Genomic DNA, 24,680 nt, shown 5'->3' on the forward strand with positions numbered 1-24,680 from the left:
GTCAAATTATGTTTTGTAAGAGCTTGGTCATTTTTACTTCCCTGAGGAGGAAGAAACAAGGTATAAATATGATATTGAACCCAATGTTACATACTTGACCTGTCCAGAATGTATGACTGACTAATAAGACTTATCCAACCTGTCCTTTGTAATCTTACTAGGAAATAAAAGGTTCAGTCCTTCAAAAAGAAAAAAAAAACCTATGCGGGCTGCTTCTAAATGAATCCTCACCAGCTATTCATAAAAAAAGATCTTTTAAAATGTTACCTGAAATCGTCAAAGTGATAATCTTTAACGGGTGTCATTCCCTTAAATCGAGAGGGGCCGACTAGCGACGGATTTGGCCAGAAAATTTGGCTTCAAAGGGGAAGGGGCGACCGAAAAAATATGGTCTGTAAGGGGGTCAACCCCTAAGAAAAAATTATGAAGAAACGAAAAATGAAACAAAGAAACGAGAAATTACTGAAAAAAAAAAAATCATTTGTGAGTGCCTTTCATGATTTGATTGTGAATCTAGAGGTCGGGTTAAAAATGGCAATCATACTTTGTCGTACGATGAGAGCAGGTTCTTTGTACCACCTGTGAGGTCATCGATTTAGACGTCACCAGATATTCTTGATAAGCAGATAATAGAGCTAGGATAAATCTATCCACACAATTGTCTGTTTCTGGTGCAAAATTGTTCTAGGTCCCATTTCCAGGCCTTAGGAATAGTACTCATTAGTATATACTCAAACAGTGGATAGCGTTTTTAGCGTGCTGATTGGCTACCCAAACTCCGGATATCCTTTCGTATTCACCTCCGAGCAACTCGCACGCGAAAACTGTACTCGTTAACAGAATAAAGTACAGTGGAACCCCGCTTTACGGACACCCGCTTAATACGGACATCCCGGTATGACGGACAGTTTCGTTGGTCCCGACGAAAACCTTACACATTCGCGTAGTTCAAAATTACATAACCCACCCCTTTTCGAGGACTCAAAAACTGCACCCCCCTTCTGCTCCCCCCCCCCTGTACTTTTTGACCAGTCCCTAACATTGCCCCCGCTTTTGACTGAGCATTATTTGAATTTGATTCAGCAAATGTTAACTTTTTCCGTATCAAGCTTTATCCATACTCTGCCGTGTCGTCTGGTCACCTTCCTTATAAGGAAACTCAAAAACTTGACGGTGGCATATTCTGTCAACGAAGTCAGCAACAAATGACCCGACGCCGGCTTTTCAAAAGGAGGTCAATTGAAACAGAGGGCTCGTTTTATTTAGTAGCGTAGCAACGAATGACCCGACGACAGGTTAACCGGATTAAGGATTAAGGGCTAACCGGATTAAGTCTGGAATGTAGCCGCGAAAGCTAGATACAGCAGCTGAATTTTCCTGAGAACCCTTAAGTAACCGGAAGTATGAAGCAGAGGATTCGTCTCGACAACTGACGCAATCTATCGATGAAAACGTCTCGGTGTCTCACTGTTTAATAATTCTTTCAAAATGCAGTAGGAAATTGCGGACATTAAAATTAAAGCCAAACAGGCGTTCGTGAACGCCCTCACACGCTTCCACAAACGACGGCTTGAAACCGCAAGAAAAAAGATAAGGCTAGACCTACCGTGGCTCGTACGAGCACAAATGTAAATACCGTGAAATTCCGGTTATAAGCCCAGGGCTTATACAACTTCGTAAGACGATACGGCCAAAAGCTGCGTCTGTTCGAAATATTTAACTTATATTTAACAGATTTCCCTACCCTTTCATATACCTAAAGTTGTGAAATCCCTACCCTTTCATATACCTGAAGCCTGAAAAAGGTACCCCTTTCGGGCGGAGGCTCCCCGTAAAGGCCATTATAGGGAGAACCCCCCCCCCCCCCCCCCGCCCGGGTTATACGTCTTTTAGTAGCGTAAGTAGAATATCAAACTGTAATACCTTAGAATATAACTTTGTAAATAAGACATAATAACGTAAATTTGTATTGTAATTAGTGCAGGCAGAGCCCTTTAGTTGTGTAAGTGTTGTAATAATTGTATTGTTGTATGTAAAAATTGTGTGTTTGCAATAAAAAAAAAAGAATCAGATCTGCCACGCGATGAACTCAAGGCGATCGCAGAACTGAAAACCAACCCTGCGGTTAACCTTGAAAAGATACAAAACACCAAGTGGATGAGATAATCACTCAAACACGTAGGTGACATCCAAAAAATGGTTTTTATAAACTCCCTTTCCACCTAAAATACAAATAATCTACATATACATTATATGTAGTATTCTACATTATATCGATCGATTACATCCGGGTGTGAGGGCCCAACTGAAAAAAAAATCTCATTTTTCGTTGATAAATTACTACAAGCAATTGCTAAACTCCGTACATCGAGGATAATACCAACTTTATCAACTTTGGAGGTAAAAAAATATACAGCAGATTAGAATTCTAGTATCTATGGATGTAACCAGCTGGTATAATATACCACATGAAGAGGGATGGAAATAGTATACCAAGCATACGAAACGTTCCACAATAACAACCCTCCTATCCAAACTCACTTCATAACGGAAATGCTTGGCTTTATCTTAAAGGAAAATTCTCTCCAATTTAATGGCAAGAACTATCTACAAACTCATGGAACTACCATGGGTACAAAAATGGCATTTCCCAGCATCTTTATAGCAGACATTATAACAAGACTTATTCGCCAAAGCAATATCAATACAAGAAAATGGAATCGATACATTGATGACGTGTTCTCCATTTGGGGTCATGAACGACAAGACATTTGTCAATTTATTAAACAAGCCAACAAACTCCACCCCACAATTAAATTTACTGCTGAAATATTATAGAACGAATTAACTTATTTTTAACTTTCCTGGACACAGTAGTTTATAAAGGAGATAGATTTAACACAGAATATATCCTTGACATCAAGACACACTATAAGCCGACAGAAAAATTCCAATACATTCACTTTACCACGTGTCATCCACTGGGTGTTAAAAGAGGATTTTTTTTTATTAAAGGCGAAGCAACAAACTCTTCAAAAAAAAAGATTTGAAGATAACTTCTTTAACTTCAAATTGCGCCTAAAGCGCGCGACTACCCAAACAACTTTATAAAGAGGTCTCTAACAGGAATCAATTTCGCCAATAGACAGTCGATCGGCGCTCCAGCAAACAATTAAAAAAAAAAAAAAACAGAAAGAAAATACTGCCTTTTGTAACTACCACCTACAACCCAGAAGTACGCGACCTTAATTAAATATTAATTGATAACTAGTATTTAATACAAAATCAGCCGTTGTGAAAAATATATTCACAAGGCCTCTGATGATATTTTATAAGAGAGGCAAATCTCTCAAGGACATGCTGGTTAGACCAAAAATTTAAATTGTTATACTGCGTCGCAAACAAAACCCATGGGGGAGTCCGGGTCCATTTTCATGCAAATCAAACTCATTTTCATTTTAATGGTTTCGCACCTAGACTCGTTTTGAAACAGTGGCAAAGGGTAACTCGGAAATGGCCTATTATCCTTTCAACCAAAATTTTAAGGCTGTCAGGGATATGAAGTTCAAAAGGAAGGGAGAATAAAAGGGACGACAAAAAAGAAAGGAAAAATACAAGAAGAAAAAAATTAAAATCAAAAACAAAAAGTCCAAAATGGGGCTTATACGCATGCGTCAAAGTAATGGTGTACATGTTGTACTTTAACGTTGAGAAAGTCTAGCTCCTCAGTAAACCGGTTTTACAGCAAATGTAAGAACATGTAAGAGCATGGTAACCAAAAAACTGATTAAACGGTTAAAAAACGGCATTTTTGAGAAAATTTGCCAGTTAAAGGGTTAAAATGTAATTAGCAATGAAATTTGAATAGTATATATTAAATTTTAAGTTGTACACGGCCCCACAAGCTTACAAGCAATAAACCTTTTACTGTGTTTAATCAACATTCCACAAACTATTTATCGAAACAGATAAAAAATAATAAGTTGCTGTTGTTCATGTACTATAAAATGTTTTTTCTTAAAAAGTGCTCAAATGTTGTCTCGTTTTACGAGTCGCAAAGTTCGAATTTTATATTAATCGAAACACACAGTTTGACTCTCCTGTATAAATTTAAGCAGTATTTTAAAAGATAAGTGACATCGGGAAGGTTTTAACTCTCGAGAATGTTCGGCGGTCAAGTATTTTATTTTTTTTTGTTTAACTAAAACGGGTGCATGTTTATTTAAGAAAGAAAGAAAGATGTAATGAAATGTAAGACAACGTGTTACATTTCCTCGATTGATGGAAAATACATGCTCACGACTTTTAGAAAGTCTAGTATTACAGGAACGTAGCGAACTAGTAACATTAGCCTTTCGAAAGCTCTGAAATCACAAAGCCATTTTCCGAGTTTAAAATTCGATCGATACTTGCGATCGACACCTCCATCGACTGTCGATCGACCCACGATCGACAATCGATCGACATACCGCCTTTTGAGGAGGAATACTGAGATCACCGACATACCAACGATATATCACTGACAGACGACCGACACGCTACCGACAGACGACCGACACGCTACCGACAGCCGACCGTAAGGTACCGATCGACACGTCGACCGACATCGAACGTGTAGTCATCGCTAGTATCGATCGCCACTCGATAGAGTGTCAAAGAAAATTGAAAGTCTGTCAACCGTGTGTCGATCGCGGGTCGACCGATATGTTGATCGAGTGTCGATCGAGTGTCGATCGTGGGTCGATCGAGTGTCGATCGATAGTGTCGATCGATGGTCGATCGCTAGTGTCGATCGACACTCGATCGGGGGTGCCGTAAGTACACATGATCCGGCAAAGTACTGGACACATAAGAAATTATTATGGAAACCTCCAAGAAATTAGGTCACAATTCAGGGTATTATTGAGACCTATACGCTACAGGGCAATGGCATTAGTCTTTGAGCATGGAAAGGGTTAAGTTCAATGTTTTGCATCGTGAACTTTAAACATCTGACTTCTTCAGTTGTATAAAAGCTATAAAACAGGCTTAAACCGTTTTAGGGGTTATAGGCACTTTAAAAGTAAACTTTGCGTTCCAACGAAGTGACCCAAACAGCCGGCGCTTAAGCGACTGGATTGCTTAACGGCAGAACATAATTATCCTCGTCAGGGCTCTGCCTCGATGCTCGATCCGGAGTCCTGCGCACTAACCATTAGACCACAGAACTTCTGAGTAGTTCTATTGTATGTGAAGATTGAGGAGATACTCTAATATTCCTAGTATTTTAAACTTAGCATACCTCATATCTCTATTTTTCATTATGATGAGACAAACAGCAGAGTTTCCAATAATATTCGCAATGACGAGAATGGAGAGTACTGTTGCTACGGCGACATCGGGTGATTGTGACATATTAATGAGTAGCGCTAGCCCTAGCAAAAACAAAACAAATGCAAAAATAACACTATTAAAGATTGAAAATTTTATAAAGATATACACCTAATTGCAATAACGTCACCATTGAAGAAAGGAACAAGGAAAAAGTCAAATAGGAATTAATCAAGCACATGCATGAGATTTATTCGTACAAATGGCTTCAAAATACGAAAAAATCAATTAGTCTGGTTACATCATAAAAAGTGCACTGTAAAAACTGACTAGTTAAAATAACCAATTAAAATTGTTGCCATATGCATCTGAGAGAACCCATTATTTTTAGTCATTTTGACCAGTTTAAAATGGTTTAAAATAACTAGATTCTTTTGGTTTGAAACAACTAATTTAATGAAGTTGAAATAACTAACAACAGGGTTAGTTTTACCTTTTTGTTACGTCGTTTTAACTCAAATAATTATGTTGTTTTAACCATAAAAAATGGCAGTTTTAACCAGGTTATTTTAAGTCAAAATAACCAGTATCTTTGGTTAAAATAACTAAATTATATTGGCTAGAAACCACCAAAATTAGTTAAATCAACCATTTAAAAAAGTACCCGGGGTGCATCTGAGACAACCCATTTTTTTTTAGTTACTTTTTGTTAATTTAACTAAAAAAAATAGGTTAAAAATGGGGTTATTTTAACCATAAATAATTAGTAGATTTAACATATGTAAAAGAGTTGAGATGACACATTAAAATGGATCATATTGACAAGCAATTTCAGTTACATCTTTATTGAGTGTACAGTCAAGACGTATATACATGCAGTGAAAATGGCTTCATATAAGGCACTTTCTTTCACCTGTAACTGTATAAATGATATATTGAAAATATTGTGTTTCCACTTCTGGGATCGCAATTTGCTCCAATTAATGTAATACAGTAAAGAAATAAATTCAAACTATTTCTTTCTGTTGAAATGTAAGTGGCAAGGTTAAAAAGAACGAATTTCACCGGGAATTGCACCATTGACCGGCTAGCATCAACTGTTGTGTCGAAATGAGACTTGTGCTGTTGTTCACGGTTGCAGCTATCTCATGTTGAACATCCACATTCGAACCATTCTGCAACGAAAAGTGATTTGTTGTGATTATAAATCGTGCACATTAAATAATGTAATCTCGACCTACAAATAAGTCATTTCTTTTGTCGTTGTTTTTTTTTTTTTTTTTTTTCATGACAATACAAAGGTTTGGTTCCAACCGCATTTAGCTATTTCATTTTTTTTTATTTCTCACAATTATTGATACTTTTACAAAATTACCGCCACATAAAATGAATCACTAGCTACAAGTTCAGATGTCAAAAAACGATACCTAAAATGTTTCTGCCTTTCAGTGTTTTGGTTATATTACTTGTAAAATATTCCTTTGTGAAGCAGGCTTGCTTTTCCAAAGCCAATGATAACAGCATTGTAATGAAGACTTCCTATTCCAACCATGCATAACATTATCAGACTTTATACTATTATGAATAAAACCTAACGTGAATTGCACGCAGCCCCTTAAAGGTCATTGTCAGAAGTAGACGATCTGGTGTAGTATTTCTTTCAATTTGCAATAAGCAGAATAAAGAAGTATATTATTTTTTTCTTTTGTTTTCTTTCATTAAAAACTGGCCATTTGCTTGGCACTCTTACTGTTATTCTCAAGCTCGATGATTTTTCCTTTAACTGTTTTAGCTGCATCAGACTGCAAAAGAAGATTTTTTTTTTTCTATTTATGCGATTCGTTCTTTGCTTGCTTTCTCTTTTTTTCAGGATTTCACTCTTGGAGCACTGAACTTGTTGACTGCAGGTTGCTTTCAGATGGTGTTGCTGAAGATATTGTTTGAAATAGTGAATTAATTTTGAATTTGGTATCAAAGGTTAAAAGGGAAGTCTATAAAAAAATGCGAGCCAGGTCGAAAAAGAAGCAAGAACCCACAGATTGCAGATTATAGCCCAAGCAAGGCTGTCCCAAGGGACAACCTCAGCAAGGAAATTGCCAGTAGGCAAGCAATTAAATCTTGCCTTGACAAAACAACGGCTTCTGCTGGAGTTCAGCCCTTCAACCCTTATCACATTTTAGTTTTTATTCAATCTTATCTGTTAGTTATGTACTTATGTACTTAAAAGTACACAAGATCAAAGTCAATGAAACAGTACTTAAAGAGAAATAAGTTCAATTCATACATCAACAATTCAGTCCTCCAAGTAACTTAATAACAAAAAAAAGATTTAAACAGACTTCTCTTTTTGTGTTGAAGAATGTCCATTTGGGTTGTTTAAAGCAAAACTGAACAGGCAAACTTGCGGACAATTGAAAAAAAATTCCCTACATTCCATGTACCGAAATAAAATAAAAATAACCGGTCTGCGGTGCGGACACGTGGGGGCTTATGAACTTAGACATTACATGTTAATCGGAAACTTATTGTCAGAATCAATAACTTAATGGTTGTTGTTTAAACTAATAACGCACGTCACGCTACCTAGCAGTAAGAGATTAAAATTTTAGCTCTGGGCAGTTCATACAGGGGAAAAAGGTAAGCGCAACATGAGATAAATGAACTGCACCAAATTAAACTGATTAAAAACTTATAGCCAGTGTACAACTCCGTGAGATGGTAATAGATTCACGCGAACAATGGCGGCAAACAAAATACTTGATGTAATTCTTCAAAGTGGTTTCCGGAGATACCGGCAGTAAAATGAGAGGACATTTAAAACTCATAAAGGATGAACGTCACGCAAGCTAGCAGTAAGAGATTAAAATTTGAGCTCTGGGCAACACACATGAGAGTTACCGGTTGTGGCACAACTTGCAAAAAAAACCGCTCGGGCTCGCCTGGCTCGCTGGCTCGCCAGTCTCGCCTCGCTATTTTTTGCAAGTTGTGTCCACAACCGGTAACTCTCATGTGTGTGGGGGTCGCAATGCCAAAACTTGCATGTGTGTGGGGCCCGCAAGGCCAGCCCTTTTGTGTGAAAGGAGGAAAATGTGAGTGGCTTTCACATTCCTAACTTCCTGAAGCAGTTTCGCCGGACCCGACAGTGTACCAATCGTTGTATGGCGCCATTGTATTAAATTACAACAAACCTTTAATTGCTGTGCCAGAAATAATTCCTATTGAACAAATGCTCTTATTGAGTAAACGAAGATGGGAAGAGGGAGAACTGGAGAAATTAACTTGAGTGTAAAGAAAAACTTGAAAAGATCTCGTGGAAAAGCGTTTACAACCTACAAAAAAACTAAAGAAAATGAAAAACAAATAACAATCCTTTTAACAGACGAGGTGATTGAAAAATTAAAAAAATTAGACAGCAGTGTTGTCGCAAACGTTTTAACAAGCTAAACAAGACTTGCACGCTCCGGTGAGTGCATAAATTATTGCAGCAACACAGAAAGTCACAACAATGACTTTGATTGCGTGGGTGTATTGCTGTCAAGAAACGGAAAACCCCCTTGACGTAATCTAGTTGTTTTTTTTTTAGGAGTTTTTAGAGGACAGAGCTCAGTTATAGAAATGCCGTCATGGGTGCATTTTTAGAACATAAACCGATAAATAGAAATGGCGTCAGGGATGTATTTTTTAAGCAAACACCATAACCAAATTTTGGAACCTAAAAGCCAAAAAATAATATTTTATAAGATAGATCAGATTCAATTGAACTGTTTCAACAACCAGAGAAGTGAAAAAAAAAAATCCTGCGTAAAATTATTTTTGCTTATACAGCACATTCCAAATCGCACAATAGAAAGGACATTCCAAATCGCACCACACATTCCTGTTCGCTTGTGATTTTTTTTTTTCACGAAAAAAAATTTTTTTTAAAAACGCTGAAAATCAATGGCGAATCGGCATGTTTGGCATGTGCGTGTGACGTACCGGAAGTCCAGAATATTCTAAAGCGACATGATTGTAAACAAGCCGATGTGTTAATCAAGCTTTAAACGGCTAAAGCAAAAAAATTGAGAATCAACTGGCAAAAGATTAAAAATTGGTAGAAAAGACTCTTGATTGAAACAGTAGTACAGAGAGTATTTGACAAAAACCACAGCCGGTGTTTGTCATTGGCGATGAGTCATGATATTACACCGTCTAAAAATATCATTCGGGTAATACCCCGACTTTGTCACCCACGCACGCAAACACAAAAAAAAAATTTGCATGCCGCTGTGGGTCACGCAATTTCTCGCTGTTCGCTTCAACTTAATTGTATTTTTTGCACACTCAGATTTAATCCTTTCGACTCGGCTGAAAGTCACTTTAAGCACGCTTTAACCTTTTATTTTGCCTCGTTCAGGCAAACAACAACCTCTCTTGTGATGTCTCGAACATTTTTTTGCAACTCGAACGACAATGCTTCCATCACAAAGTAAACGACAAGATGAGCGCAGACAATCATTCTTTTATAAAATGAAAAAATGTTTTATTGGACTGAAATTTTATTTCGAAATGTCGGTGGCACTTTCGAGAAGTTTTTTTTCCAATCTTTTGCGTTCTTCTCTCTTGATTTCTTCCCGAATTTTTCCGATGTCTGGCTGAAGTGAATTTGTTTGTTTTTTTGCAAAGTTTGAGCGTAAAGTATCTTTAAGTTGGCGATATTTTTGCATTTCTCGTGTGATCAGTTGAAACTCTTTGTCAGAAACAAGATTATCATTCAGAGCTTGTGAGACAGAGCTGTTTATCGAGTCATGTTTTGCAACAGCCAGAGCGAGGATTCTTGAGTGCTTATTAACTTTACGTTCAAGCTTTTTGTTGATAACTGACAGGCCAGTGGAAGCTGCGCCAGATATACCTGCTACTGCTGCAACAGGCGCGCCGATAACAATTCCAACACCAGTAAGTGAAGTCGCAACAGCTCCAGAAGACAGAGCTGCCGTCACGGCGCCAAGACAGACCACGGAATAGTGAATAACTTTCCGGACTTTTTTATATTTTTTTAACACAAGCCTGTAATGCTCAGCTTCAGCGGATATTTCTTTTTCAATTTTACTTATTTCAGTCAGCCGAAAATTCTCGGCATTTGTTGGGAGGCTTGGATAAAGTTGTGTTTCTTCGCGATCACCATAAGCAGGGGCACTCGGGAGAACATTAGCAGATGACATGGTCTCGTATACATAAAAGTTATTTTTGTATTTAATTTAATTCAATTCCAACTCATATGTAAGATTTGTGCCGTTAAAATCGAATGGCTTTCCATTCTCATCTCTAATCGAAAGAGTCAGAGATGATACATTTTCTTCAGCAGAAACGTCGCGCAAGACGTTAAAATGTGTATTTTGGTAATAAACTTTTTCATACGGTTTTCCACGTATGTCAAAAAACGCTAAAAGGCTTGATGGCTTACCATTTAGCAAGCTTTGTTGCTTGTCGATAAGGTCACAGTTGATGAAGTAATTTTTAGGATTTGAAACATTATTTACCTCAATTGTTTCAAAAAATTCCTTTTCAATACTTGCGTAATTCTCAAACCCAGGCAAATTAAAGAACTTAATAAGACTTTCATTCAGTCCAAAAGTTTTTAAATTGGGCTCTTTTGCTTTTATTATCAATGAACGGCCTGCAATGCCTTTTGTTACAGAAAACATGTTTTTCTCTGGAAATCCTTTTTCAAAAATACTCCCAATGTCATCGAGTGAGAAGTTTCCTTGCCGTATATAACGCGCCTTCTCTTCCTTGTTCACTTGTTTATAAAAAACTATTCCATCCTTTTCCAAACTATTCCAGCTGTTGTAAAGAGAACAACTTAAAAGCCGGATATAGCTTGGTTTTGGAATAGGCTGGTCAAAATAAACAGTGTTCGGATTTTCTTTTGTGGTGACAGTCAGCACAACCATTTTTATATTAAATAAAAAAAAAAAATGTTTAATATAAAAGAGGACCATGGATGCGAAAACAAGAGATTTTATGAAGTGGATGAAAACCCCAGAAGCAACTAAAATTTCTGAAGCGGCAAAAGACAGTGCATGGAAACCTTTTCTTGCAAAATATCCAAACGCTGACCGAACAAAATTTGTTGCACAGGTTGAGTTCGCGTACAACCACACAGCAACGGCAGACATTTATTACAAGGCAGGGCAAGGCCATTTGATAAATGTTTTTGGCTCTGACAGCAAATATTGGAGCCCAGAGATGAAAAAAGCACTGGGGGTGAATCAAATTTCAGGCGGTTTTCCACAACAGCTGTCACCAAGCGGCGCAAAAGGCTCATCTTTGCCAATTCCAGCTGTTGGATTTCACGAAGCCGCACCAAGTTTGAAAAAAATATTTAACAGCCAAATAAACATCTACGTCACACCAGACCAATATTTCACAACGAAATTAAGAGAGATTTTTCAAAAAACAAAACTGAAGCATACATCAGGAAAAGAGTCAAAAAGGTGGCTTGCTAGCCAAAATATGGCCTATTGGCCACAGCAGCTTAACTTTGCGGTATGGTGCGCGACAACAGGCTGCGGTATAAGTCGAGATATTTTCGATGAAGAGCACTCATCTCTTAGCTTGCCACCGATTGTGCGTAATTTTTATCTTTTTCACGTTTATTTCACGATAAGGCGAATATTGTTTCAGATGGGGGGAATTCAGAGCGTAAGCGCCTTGCCAGGCGACCCCACTTTTAGCCAGTTCGACAACAAGTACGACGTGGCTTCTTACAAAAGAATATGCGCTGAGTTTGGTGTCGACCCGTCAAGCGATTTCCGTTTCACAACAGGCGCAAACCACGGACTTGGTAACGTTTATATCTGGATTACTAACATTGGACCAAACAAAACTGGAGCAAAATACCCCGATTACGATAAATTTTCGGATGAAGGTGGAACTGCAAGCAAAGGTAACTTGATTCAATACATCGAGCCAGACGACGCTGCATATGCACAGGCAGACTGGTTTTGTCCTAACGGCACTGAAGGGCTTACTCAGGCAGGTTTGTCGAGAGTAAACCAGTCGATAGAGGCTTTTGTCTACTGTATTCTCGGTTCGCAGGTGAACGTTCAAAGTAGCATACTTGGCACAGGCGGCCGTGCAAAGGAAGCGCAAAGTGAGTTCCTCGTGTTGGTTGAAGACGCTATAAGGCAACCTGATCTGGCAAAGTCGGTCCAAAGATACCAACTAGCCATCGACGAAGCTAAGGTTCGGCTTAACCTTGCAGTCTGCCCAGGTGCCTGGCTGATGCCCGCTCGTATGGTGATAAACACAGAAAGCGTTGTTGGTTACAATAACCAGCTTAAGCAGGCTGTTGTTGGGATGAAATTAGGAGTGAATGATGAGGTTAATAAAGCTACAAAAAAAGCAGCTCTTAAACTGATGGCGGGAGGAAAATCAAAAATCAACCCACCAAACAGCCACCCTTCAAATCCTATACACAAGAGCGCCACAGCAAAAAAAAATTGGACACCCGCCGCAAGCGCTGCTGAAACACCAGCTAGGGACCTTTACGGTCCCCGTCCAAAGGACGGCAACGCGCAAAGCGCTAAAGCTACGAAGGCCGTAGCCAATGATTCACACGAAATAAACAAAGCAACTGTCGCTGTTGGCGCGGTTGGAGCAGCAGCTTTGCTCTACACCCTTATGCGTTAACGTCTCTTTTTGATGTATTTTTCAACAAGAAAAGCAACCACAGCAAGGATAAGCAGCCAGGTGTGCTCTGCAAGAAATCCAATTACTTGACCAGCGGTTTTGAAAAGAAATTTCGCAATCGAGCCAATGAGACCAGGCAGAGCTGATGCTACCTTTGAGCCAATATCACTTAGGCCTTTCCCCAACGCTTTGCCGGTTGCCTTCAACGCGTTTGTAATTGTTCCAATAACAGAACCAATCGTGACACCAGCAGCAAGAAGTATTGCTGTTACTGTCACGCCATATTTTTTGAAGATCTCTTTGATCCTCTCACGAAGTGGAAGCGCCCTTTCTCTTTCTGCAATCTGCGTTTGCAAACGCCCGAGCTCCTCGGTTCTTTCTGCGACTCTGTCTTCCGCTGCTTGTTTTTCAGATGGCGAGGCATTATCATCTTCAATAATTTTTTTGTCTTCCTCGTTTTGTTGTTTTATCTCGGCTTCTTTTTCTTTTAAATCATCCAACCCTTTTGTGTTGTTGAGATTTTCTTCCAAAGTGTTTCTTTTGCTCTCTTGGGCAGCGAGGACTGCCCTTAGTTGGTCGCCTTTTTTTTGTTCTTTTGCCTTATCTTTTGCCAGTTTTTCAAGAGCAGCAACTTCTTTTTCTGAGTTTTTTACATCAGCTTCAAGATTTTTATTTAATAGCTTAAGTCTTTCTACTTCTGATTTATTTTCAACAGCTGACCCAAGTTGATCAATAATGGCGTTATTTCGCTCGATTTTTATTCTTTTTTTTTCTACTTCTTCGATGGCTTTTTCTTTTTCTGATGCGATTTTTTGGGACTCTTGAACTTGGATTTCAGATTCTCTTAATCTTCTATTGGTTTCTCGTATTTCTTCATTTTCTTTCTCAATAAGTTCTTGTGCCATTGGTCCAAGTTCTTTCCTGATTTCTTTTGTAAGACTTGGATTTAGCTGTTGTTTACCACCTGTACCCCTTTTGGTGGTGAAAAGGTCATATAATTTTTTACCAGCTCCGGCCATTTTTACTTGTAATCTGCCCTTTAGACTGTAAGAAGCTTCAAGATTTGTTGATGAGCTTTCTGGAAACACCCCTTTTAGAGACTTCCATGCTTTTTCGCTCATTGATTGCGCACTGTCAAGCAAAGGTGTTTCTTCGTAGGATGTGTCTGGCAGCCCGCTCTGTTCGTGCTGCATCGTTTGCATTTCATGTTGTTCACCCCCATGGTAGGGTGTGGATGCCTCCCCGGGCTGAAATGGTCGGGTTGTGTCGACCTCTTGTTCCCCTTCATCATCGTTATCACTGTTGTGGTCAAGATCTCGGTCCAAATCATGGTCCTCGTATCCAAACTCACCACCACCTTCCGCCATCGCTTAATTTTATATATATATATTTTTAAATTAAACTTTTCAATTTAACAATAAAACCAATCGAGAGATGGCTGCTGTTCAAGAAAACCTTCGACCGGGACGCACAGAGAAAATACTCGGCGCACTGAAAGCCGAGCGCGCGGTAAAACGAATCACTTTTGACCGCACAGAAGCCAATCCAGAGGAAACGTTGTATGTTTCAGTGCCCAAGCTGAACGAAAACGAGGTCATTGTGCCCGGCTCGCTGGCGCTGCGCTTCAACATCGACTTGAGCGGAGGCCATGCCAACAACTTTCTGGTTGACAACGTCAGCCGAGCTCTGGTCGACGATTTTGTTGTAAAGTACGAAGGCACCGTCGTGCAGGACACGGTTGGCTATGACATCTACAAAATATTTGAGGATTTTTTCCTTTCGCAGGAGGAGCGCGACGACAGGGTGCCAGAGGGCATTCAGAGCGAGGACCTTAACAAAATTCGCTCAAATGCTGGCGATAAGAAAACTTCAGGTGTGGACGCAGAAAAAAAGCTGAATGAGATATATGGAAATAAATACCGCATCCGCCTGGATCACCAGATTTTAACTGACCATGGGGCATTTTATCCTCAGGCACTATACAACGATCTTGTGTTCGAACTGAAGCTCGCGGCAGCCGAACATGTGGTCAGAGGCTCAGATACAACAAAACTAAAATACAAGTTGACAAACATCCAGCTGGAGTACGAGATGATAAGAAGCGAGGAAATTGCAGATGAAGCGTTCAGCGCTTATTCGGGCGGCAAAGAGTTCGCTTACGACCACATCCAGCGTGTTAAAGTGGTGACTTTTGCAAAAGGCTCCGACACACGTCTGAATCTAAGGGTCAACCCGCAGAGGAGGTCCATGAAAGGTATCTTGCTCCTATTTATTGAGCAATATAACAAAGGTGCAAGGAGCTCGGAAAAGTACATTAACCCGGACCTTACAAAAGTAAGCATCACTGTCAACGGCTCGCCAAACATGCTGTACAACAACGGCATCGAAGGAATGGACATTTGGGGAGAAGTTAAAAGATTCTACATGAAAGAAAAAAATAAAACGCAGCACATGACTCTGCAAAAGTTTTACACAGAAGACAAGTTTGGCCTTCTTATTGATCTGCGTTCCATGGCTGACCACTCGATGCACGGAAGCGGCACGCGCCTTGTGAACACAAAGGACGGTGTCCAGCTTGAGCTAGAGAGGAAAGCAAGCGGCTCAGGTAATTTGAACTGCCACATTTACGTAATCAGCGACGCCCAAATGAATATACTTGGCAGGCAGTTAGAATCTGTGCTTTTATAATTTTTTCTTTGAAAAAGTGTACCTTAGGTACATATACGAACGAAGATGGATCCTGCCAATATACCCTTCAACGCCCTCATTGTGGGACCAACGAACTCAGGAAAAACAAGATACGTGGTCAATCAGCTTTGTGGCCCTTTCCGAGGCAAGTTTGACTACATCGTGCTCATCTGCCCGACTTTCGAGCACAACAAGACTTATTATCGCTTTGCTGAGGAAGATATTCGATTTTTTGTTTTCATTTGCGAGCAGCACGAGGTGGAATCTTGGTTAAGGCTTTCAAGATTTCTTTTTGAGGGTACGAACACGCTTATCATCCTCGACGACTGTGCTGCTTCGAAAGATGTAAAAGGAAGAACAGGGGAGTTGGTGAATCTTGCTTTCTCTGCTCGCCACGCAGGCTTGAGCATATGGGTGTTAACTCAAAAATTGACAAGCATAACATCCTCATTCCGCGAAAATGTTGCGGCAATCGTTTTCTTTTACACCCCCTCTGCCAAGACCACGAAGGCAATCTTTGAGGATTACGCTGGCGAACTTGCCAATGAGGATTACAAAGAAATCATTTTAAAGCTAAAAAAAAAATAAGTTTTCGCATCTTGTCATTTCTCATCGCCACCCTTACGGCACAAAATTTTCTTATTGAACATATTTTTTAGAGTAATAAATGGCTGACCCGTTCGCAACTTCTCCTCCCGAGAGCGTCAAGGGCGCTGCAAGTGAACAAGAATTAGCTTCCGTAATGGAACTGCTAGGAGCTGAACCAGAAAGTACAGAAAGCGCTATGGCACTCATTCAAGGCCCTGACATTCCTGCTTTGCGTGAACAGCTTGCAATCCTTGTTTCAACAGGAAAAGCCAAAGAAGCAATCGGTGTGCAACTGACACACGAGCAGGTGAAGCGCTTGACAGATAAAGAAGTTGAAAAGTACTTAAAGAGATATGAGGCATACGTTGGATCCAAAACAACCGACAGCTTGATTGACAGCTTTATTTTTCTTGTTACTAAAGTCGTTGGTATGGCCGTAAATATCAAGGACGTCAATGATTATCAGAAGGAACTCAAAAACGACTACATCATCAGCAAAGAGCTGTCCACTTTGGCAGGCGGTCTGGCTTTGAAATGCGGCCGCTTTCTTGCCGTTGCAAATGCTGCGCTCATCACAACAAAGCACATTGATTTAAACGAAGCTACAAAGTCGCACACTTCGCTGTGCGAAACCAAAGGTGCTTCCAAAGATGCGGACACAAACACTACTGAAGATTTTTCTGAGCAATGCTAAGAAAATGCTAAGTAATTACTGAACAATGCTTAGCAATTGCTTAGCAAAAAATCTTGCTGAGCAATTTTCTATTTAAATATTATTTTTTTTTTATTATAAATGGCCGAGCTCGAACCAACTCCGATTGCTCAAGAAGAACAGAAACAAGTTACTTCAACAACTCCAGCAACAAAGCCTGCCAAAAATCCAAAGCGAGTTGCTGCTGGCAAGCTTGCAGCTGAAAAAACAAAACAGGCTCGTGAAGCACAGAAAAAAGCTGCTGTCGAGGCTGCTGCAATTATTGCAAAAGAAAAGGAAAAGAAATCTGCTGCTGCAAAGCGAAATGCAACACCACCGGACGTAACGGAACCAGCTCCGCCCGAGGCTCAGCCGCAATCAAGCGGTCTCACCACAAATCAATGGATATCTTTGCTTGGTATCGGCGGTGCAATCGTTACAACTTATGTGAAACGCGAAGACATAAAAGGCTTTATAAACGAAAAAAGAAGTCCAACATTTAAAGCTCCGCCAACTCTTATAACTGATGACACACCAGTTACAGCAGAAAGTATTGGAAGGGTTGCAACGCGTTCTTCAGACACGCCTTCGACAATCCAAAATGCCATTAGACCTCGCAAACAAAGAGGAATCCGTCCGATGGATTAAAAAATTTCTTTTGAACATTTATTTTTCATTTATTATACCGACAATGTCCCTTGGTTTTATTCTTGACAACCTTGTTAAAGGTGCAGCTATGGCTGGTATTGCATTACTTTGGTTTGAATTTTCCAAAACTTGCGTTAAAACCGCTATTCGGGTGCAAAAGGATGAGGATACAATTTTTAAAAGAGGTATAAAAAAAACAAAAGAAGTTGAATCTGGTGAAGAAGTTGCAAACTTTGCTTCGCAAAACGGTGAAGAATAAACAAAAAAATTTTTCAATTGAATATTTTTTATTATTTTATACTGAACCGCCATGTCCGACAACAAACTCGTGAAAACGCTCATGGATGCCGCCACCATTACAGGTCTCGCCGCCGGAATCGGCTGGGCTGCCAAAAAAGTTGTAAAAGAAAACTTCACATCCGACCCAAGCAGCAGTTTTATGAACTATGTAAAGTTCACAGCCGTCATGGCTGGCAGCGTTGCACTTAAACAGTATCTCGAGGACCAGAAAATTCTCCCCACCAATTAAAAAAAAATATCTTAATATAAGAACAAAAACACACAATGGCAAGCGTAGCGATTATGGCTGGCGGAGCTATCTTGAACGCTGCTGCTTTCATTGGCGGCAACTATCTTGCTCGAGCTTTGGGTGGCGGAGATGACGCCGCTTTGAAAGAAAAAGAAAGACACGACAAAGCTCTCGAGGCTTACCAGGCAGCTTACGCGAAGTACTCTCGCGACCGCACGAAGCTTCTCGACTGGATCGAAACCAACAATGAGATCAAACAGCAAGCGAAACAAAACTTTACGAACACAGACTACGCTTTCAAACTCTACAACCAGGCACATCCTGACAAACAAATGATTCCTCCGAAAGAACCCAAGTTCTCTGATTTCTATCAGCCAAGCGAGCAGCAGAAACAAGGTGAACTTATGTTCGTTGGCGCAGGCGCTCTTGCTCTTGGGTACGCTGCCTTTCGGTTTCTTTAAACGTTTCTTTTTTTTCTTGTATACGCATGGATGCAAAGATTTTTGCGGAGCAAAACTTTTCGAAGAAAATCTCGAAAGTCTACTATAGCCCCCAGGGCTATTGGAAGGGAATTGCTGCGATAAAAAAATTAGCCGAGGCGGCCAAGGTTTCCGAAGATGCCGCAAAAAAGTGGCTAGTTAAGCAGGCCCTTTGGCAGATCTACCTTCCGGCACCACGATACGTTCCTCGCCCAAAATTCGATGTTTCTTCTCCAAACGCGGTCCACCAGGCGGACCTTCTTTTTCTGCCACACGACAAACTGCCGCGAGGGCGAAAAGTTTACAAATACGCGCTGACTGTTGTTGACGTTGCCAGCCGTTTCAAAGAGGCCGAGCCTTTGACCTCCAAAGATTCAACTGAGGTTGCAAAAGGTTTTCAGACAATTTACAGGCGAAGTGCACTAAAATGGCCACAGATGCTGCAAGTTGACCCTGGTCGCGAATTCATGGGAGCTGTTACTAAAGAAATGGAAAATCACAAAACCTATATTAGACGCGGGCGTGTTAACATTCACAGAGATCAAGCTATTGTTGAACGTTTTAATCAAACACTGGCAGGGCGCCTGTTTGGTTATCAGTACGGTGTCGAGATGAACCTGCCATCTGGCCAGCGGTCGACAGCGTGGGTAAAAAGGCTACCCGAAGTTGTTGCCGCTCTGAACAACGAAGTAACCAGTCTTACTGGTAAGAAACCTGCTGCTGCAATTAAAGAAAAGGCTGTTTCGTCAAAACCGTCCTCAAAATATACAAGACCTGTTGGCAAGAAAGAAAAAAAACTCCCCTCTCTCGTTAATGTGCGCTTTCTCTACCAACCTGGCGAGCTGGAAGGCGGCGTAAAAAGGGCAACAGATCCGATTTGGTCATTAAAAGTCTACAGCATTGAAAGGTCTGTTACTAAACCTAATCAGCCAGTTCTTTATTACTTGCACGATGGTCCAAAGCGCGGCTTCGTGCGTGAAGAATTGCTTGTTATTCCTCCAAATACACAGTTACCACCAAGCACTTAGTGCTTGAGCCCCTTGGGCTCAGAAAAGCTATAAACGTTCTGTTTATGTAGGCTTTGTTTCGCAAAACTTATACCCGTAAGCATTTGTATGTATCCCATCATCCGCTATCCATCGCTTTGAGTCAAAGGGGGACAGCGATTTTTTGTTTACCACTATTGAATACATCTCGTGGGCATAGCTTCTTAGCATGTGCATTTCGTGAAAGCTTTCCTTGTTTTGAAAAAGTGTATCTTTGAAGTTTTCATGATCTATCTTATTCTTTGTCACACACTCTTTTACCCCCTTTGCTTTTTTTATATTTTTTTTGTCTTCTGTCATTATTGAATACATTTTTGGCCTCAAACAAACACACTCTGAAATTAGTTTTCCTGCGCATTCGTCTTTCATTTTTCCCAACACCTTTTTGTTTTCGTTTGAATGAAGTGAATGCTCTTCTGGGTAGTCGCTTGTGTCGTACTTGTCAATGTTTTTTGCCATGTCCGCGTAAACGTCTTCTGTTTCTATCTCAAGCAAAAGGCTGTCTGTGTCTGTATACAAAAGCTCGCAACGCTCTCCGTACTCCTTTTTCAGATGGTTGTAAAAGAAGTCATACATGCATAGCTTGCTTACGTCAAGGATGGTCATGCCTGTGTAGACCGGTTTATTAAGAAAAAGCTTACTTTTTCGCATGCCTATTCCAACCAGATCGTTTGAAAACATCACATGCCTTGAATACAATGGGCTTGCAACTAATTTTCTTATTTTCTTTTTTTCGTCGCTGCGCACTATTCTTATGTCTACACGGTTTCTCAAGTTTTCCATTGTTTTTCCAAAAACTGAGTTATTCATTAGCTTGTAAAAGTTCTTTTCAAAGACGCTTTTCGCTTCTTTTCGGAATTCTGTGTTCATCCGGATGTACGGCTCCATCCACGCCTCTTGTTCAAACTCTAAGACCCTGTGCACTTTTTTGAGTTTCATTCCCTGTTTTAGATAAAACTGCAAGTTTCGGTAATGCACGACGTAATTGGTTTTGTCTTCAAGAGTTAAAACAAGCTTTTCGGTGTCTGGCGGGTGCAAATCAAGATTTTTTATTGTTTTGTTTTGGTAAGGCGAAAACATTTCTTTGTTTATTTTCTTTTTCTCTGGTGCTAATGGATAGCTGTTGTGGGCGTCATGCAGCTCTTTCGGGTATTCCAAGTCCACCTCTAAAATCCATCCAGCTTTTGCATACTCTTTTTTTGTCGTTATTTCTTTTTCTGTTGGCATAACCTTTTTCCATCTAAATCCACTTTTTGGAAGCGGCTTGCTCATTGCCCACCCGTAAAGGTTATTCGCATCGAGGTACGTTATGTATTTTTTTGGCTGGCTCGGGTCAAATCCCTCAACATAAGGGTTGTTCGCCTTTGCATACCTCTTGCTTACCATCGAAATCCCGCCTCTTATTCCCCTTTCGACAAAAAGATGCATTTCATAGTCTGTAAGTAACTCAAGCTCCACGCCTGTCTTTTTCAAGAGTGCGTCCCAAGCAAGGCCTGGCGTCGTGTAATAATTCGCGGGATCCAACCCGTACTTCTCAAGACAGAGTTTTCGGAAGCTTTCAAAGACGTCGGCTAACAGGGTCACGTCAGTCTTAACGTACAAATCGTGGTAGTCGCCCAGGGTCTGGCAGCCAAAGGTTTCCCACACGTTTTGCGCGTGTTCGTACTCTTTATCCGTTATGTTCTCATCATTAAGTTTGCTGTAAAACTTTTCTTTTTCAGGCAAACTTGTTTCGCTAAATCTTTCCCATGAGTCCATGTATTCGTAAGGATAGATTCCCTTTTTGCAAAGAAGTTCAAAACTTTCATCAGACGACTGTGTTGAATTAGATTTTGTTATATTTAATTCCTCCTTCGGCATCGCTTTTACAAGTGAATCAAGACTTCCTTTAAGAAAGTTTAAGCTGTCTATAAAACGCAGTTTGCCAAGTGAAAATGTGATGTATTTTTCCATGTTGTTTGCAACACATTTTACTTCTTTCTGTGCCTCTTTTGAAATCTTTGAAATTGACTGCATTAAATGGTGCGCATCATAACCCCTCAGGTTGTGAAATGCAACTGGTATTTGGACCTTTTTCGGATCTAATCGCATCATAAAGTTACAAATGTTGTGTGCGGCTCCTCGAAACTTGCCTGTTATGTGGCAATGGTCTTTTACCACATCCTTGTAGTTCGGCTGGATAAGCGGCTTGTGGCACGCTAAGCAGTTTTTTTGGTTTTTCGCTGCTAATTTGTGTGTTTCTTTTTCAAGCTTTTTTAGCTTATAGTGGGTTTCGGTATCCAGGTTTTTTACCTCTTTTTCCTTTCTGTAATAACATTTTTTGTGCATCTGCCCAAAGTAATTAAGCTCCTTTTTGTTTCCAATCCAAACTGGCAAAGAGTCCAAAAAGTTTTGTTTCATTAGCGTTTCTTCGCAAATGTGGCAATTGGTTGCATTTTTGAAGTTTACCCAGTCTTTTGCCGTCATCACAAGAGGTTTTGGCTTTGACAATTCATATCTTATTTTTCTTTCTTCACTTAAAAGACAGTTCAAAAATACTTCAACGGCGTTTTGTCCTCTGTACACAAATGTTTTTTCGTGTTCACCATCACTCCTTACAACTGTGTAAGCAAATCCGCATGCCTCGTGCTGTTCTGTTTTGTCTGTGTAACTCGGCTTCATGTCTTTCACTTCTTCACCAAGGTCTTTTCTTTTCTGGCGCTCCTCGGCCGTTTCGCGTTTACACCCTTCTATTGGCCTTAGCAGTGCCTCCAAGTCGGCGTAAATTTGGTAAGGCGCTTTCATTTGTTTGTGGTAGTTTTTAAAAGAAAGAGTGTTTTTCCCCTTCTCCGGCATTTCGATTCTTGTTGGTCTGCCTTTAGCGCCATTGCAATATTTTTTGTGCTTTTCGAGCAAGTCTTCTCTTGTAAAACCTGTCAAGCACATCATGCAAAAGTGTTTTTTATGCTGATCTCCGGTTTGGTCATGTAACAAAGCACTTACTCTTTTTATAAAACAGTAGTGCTGTGTTAATCCTGACTCAATCAACATAAGGAATATACGGGGAATGCTATTTTCTTTTTCGCTTAATCTTAAAGGTATCACACATTCGTCTTCTGAGTCCCACCCAAGCACATTTATTGCAAGGTTTTTATTTTGCGCCTCAAGCCTGTCAATCTGCTTTAGTGGCGTTGGAAAATCGATTCCATTGTAGTTTATTCCGTCGTCAACTGGGTATCTGCTTGTTCTTTGCGGATTTTTCCCATCTCTTGGCGGAAATAATGCAGCTCTCAAAGCCCATTTCAAACATTCGTTATCCCTGTTTTGCACGTTAATAATTGCTTTCTTGTTTGCCAACTTTGGGGGCAAAGGCAAATAAGTTCCTCCTCTCAATGGCTGATAACGCGCAACGTTGATGTACGCATTTGTTATTCTTTCAATGGCCCACCCAGAGCCGTTCTCTGACCAACCCTCAATTTCTCCCTTTGCTTTGTCAATAAATTTGTCAAACTCTTTTTTTATTTGGTCTTTGTCGTTTTTTAAAAAAAGGTGTGGTTCACTTTCTCTGAAATAGTGTTCCATGTGTTGCGTCTCACCGTCTATTTGTTTTGAAAATTTGACTTCAAGTCCAAAGCTTGCTTTTAAATTTTGTAAGTCATCAATTTCGCTTACCAAAAGCTCATAAAACTTTTTTTTGTTTTTTCTTGCAAAAGTGTAAAGATCTTTGTTGTTTTCGTTAGCTTCCGGTATGTCCATTTTCCATACTCGGAGCCATTCGTTAAAATCGGTGTGGGCCAATAAAAAAGTTAAATTTCTTTGGGGGTTTTCTTGAAATTCACGGAGGTTTTCCTCCATCATAGCTTGCAAAACTTCTGACGAATATCTTGCGGCAGCCATTTTTCGGTGTATATACCTTAAAAATATTTGTTCAATTGATATTTATTCCTAGCACAGGGTTGGCCTTGCGAGCCCCGCACACAAAAGGGCTGGCCTTGCGGGCCCCGCACACATGCAAGTTTTGGCCTTGCGACCCCCACACACATGAGAGTTACCGGTTGTGGACACAACTTGCAAAAAATAGCGAGGCGAGACTGGCGAGCCAGCGAGCCAGGCGAGCCCGAGCGGTTTTTTTTGCAAGTTGTGCCACAACCGGTAACTCTCATGTGTGTGGGCAGTTAAAAAGGTAATCGCAGCATAAGATAAATGAACTACACCAAGATATACTGATAGAAAACTTATAACCAGTGCACAACTCCATGAGATGGAAACAGATTTACGCGAGTAACGCGCAAACAGAATACTTGAAGTGGATTCCGGAGATACCGGAAGAATGTCACAAGTCTGACTTTTATTATTACAATATTAATTTATGCACGGGCGCCAAAGCTTTTAGGCGGGAAAAACGGTTTTTTGGTTTCATTACCCATAAGATTGGAACTCCGTTCGCTGGGTAATCATCCCTAAACAGTTTCCATATATACAAAAAGTTAAGGATAGTATCCCAGAAAACTTTACATTTTACGTGCCAAGCATAGAAAATGAATAGTTCAGTAAAAGAATCCACCTACCAAGTGTGTCCATATCGCGATAGGAACGGGCCGGGATGAAGCGTTTTCTCGTTTCCAACTTGTCTTCGGTTAAATTAAGTTGATTGTCAAGCAATCGAACTCGAAGAAGTCTTCTCCCCTGTCCACTTCGTTAGCTATTTGGGTTTAAACACGATAAAATAGTCAAAAGTTAAATTTTCTGTTGTGTATTAAAAGTGGCGGACAACGATTGCTCAAATCGGCTTACTTTTCAGTTTTGAATGCGTCGTGGCAGCTCTTCAACTGGCTCGTTCAGTTCCCGGTTAAAAACTAATTCAGTCGCGTTCTCTTTGATGGTCAGAAGCACTGATGCCATTGAGAAAACGTACGTAGGAAAGAAACATTGATCAAACACCGGAGAATGTTCACCGGACGGGCGATTCTAAGAAACTGATATCAACTTGGTCACTACAGGTCATAAATTGTCACAGGAAAACAAAGGGACTTTACAGCATTGTCACC

At 40.2% G+C, this 24,680-nt stretch overlaps 1 protein-coding gene and 1 long non-coding RNA gene across 6 annotated transcripts in view; both read right to left on the minus strand.

The window, feature by feature from the left end:
* LOC144634061 (QRFP-like peptide receptor) overlaps window positions 1-24,680 on the minus strand; it is a 36,498-nt gene that overhangs the window by 5,511 nt on the left and 6,307 nt on the right. For all 5 annotated transcript variants that reach the window (XM_078493008.1, XM_078493007.1, XM_078493009.1 and 2 more), the window contains one exon: window positions 5,282-5,414. In XM_078493008.1, the coding sequence (XP_078349134.1) occupies window positions 5,282-5,394 (113 nt within the window). In that variant the 5' untranslated portion in view covers window positions 5,395-5,414. The remainder of the gene's footprint in view (window positions 1-5,281; window positions 5,415-24,680) is intronic.
* LOC144633611 (uncharacterized) lies at window positions 6,331-24,545 on the minus strand. Its single transcript, XR_013567076.1, has 3 exons — window positions 24,427-24,545; window positions 24,201-24,334; window positions 6,331-6,485 (listed from the first exon to the last, which is right to left on the minus strand). It is a non-coding gene; the product is annotated as an uncharacterized LOC144633611 (long non-coding RNA).

This window comes from Oculina patagonica, chromosome 12, assembly GCF_052425735.1.
Source record: "Oculina patagonica isolate OP01 chromosome 12, crgOcupat, whole genome shotgun sequence".
Classification (NCBI taxonomy): Eukaryota; Metazoa; Cnidaria; class Anthozoa; order Scleractinia; family Oculinidae; genus Oculina; species Oculina patagonica.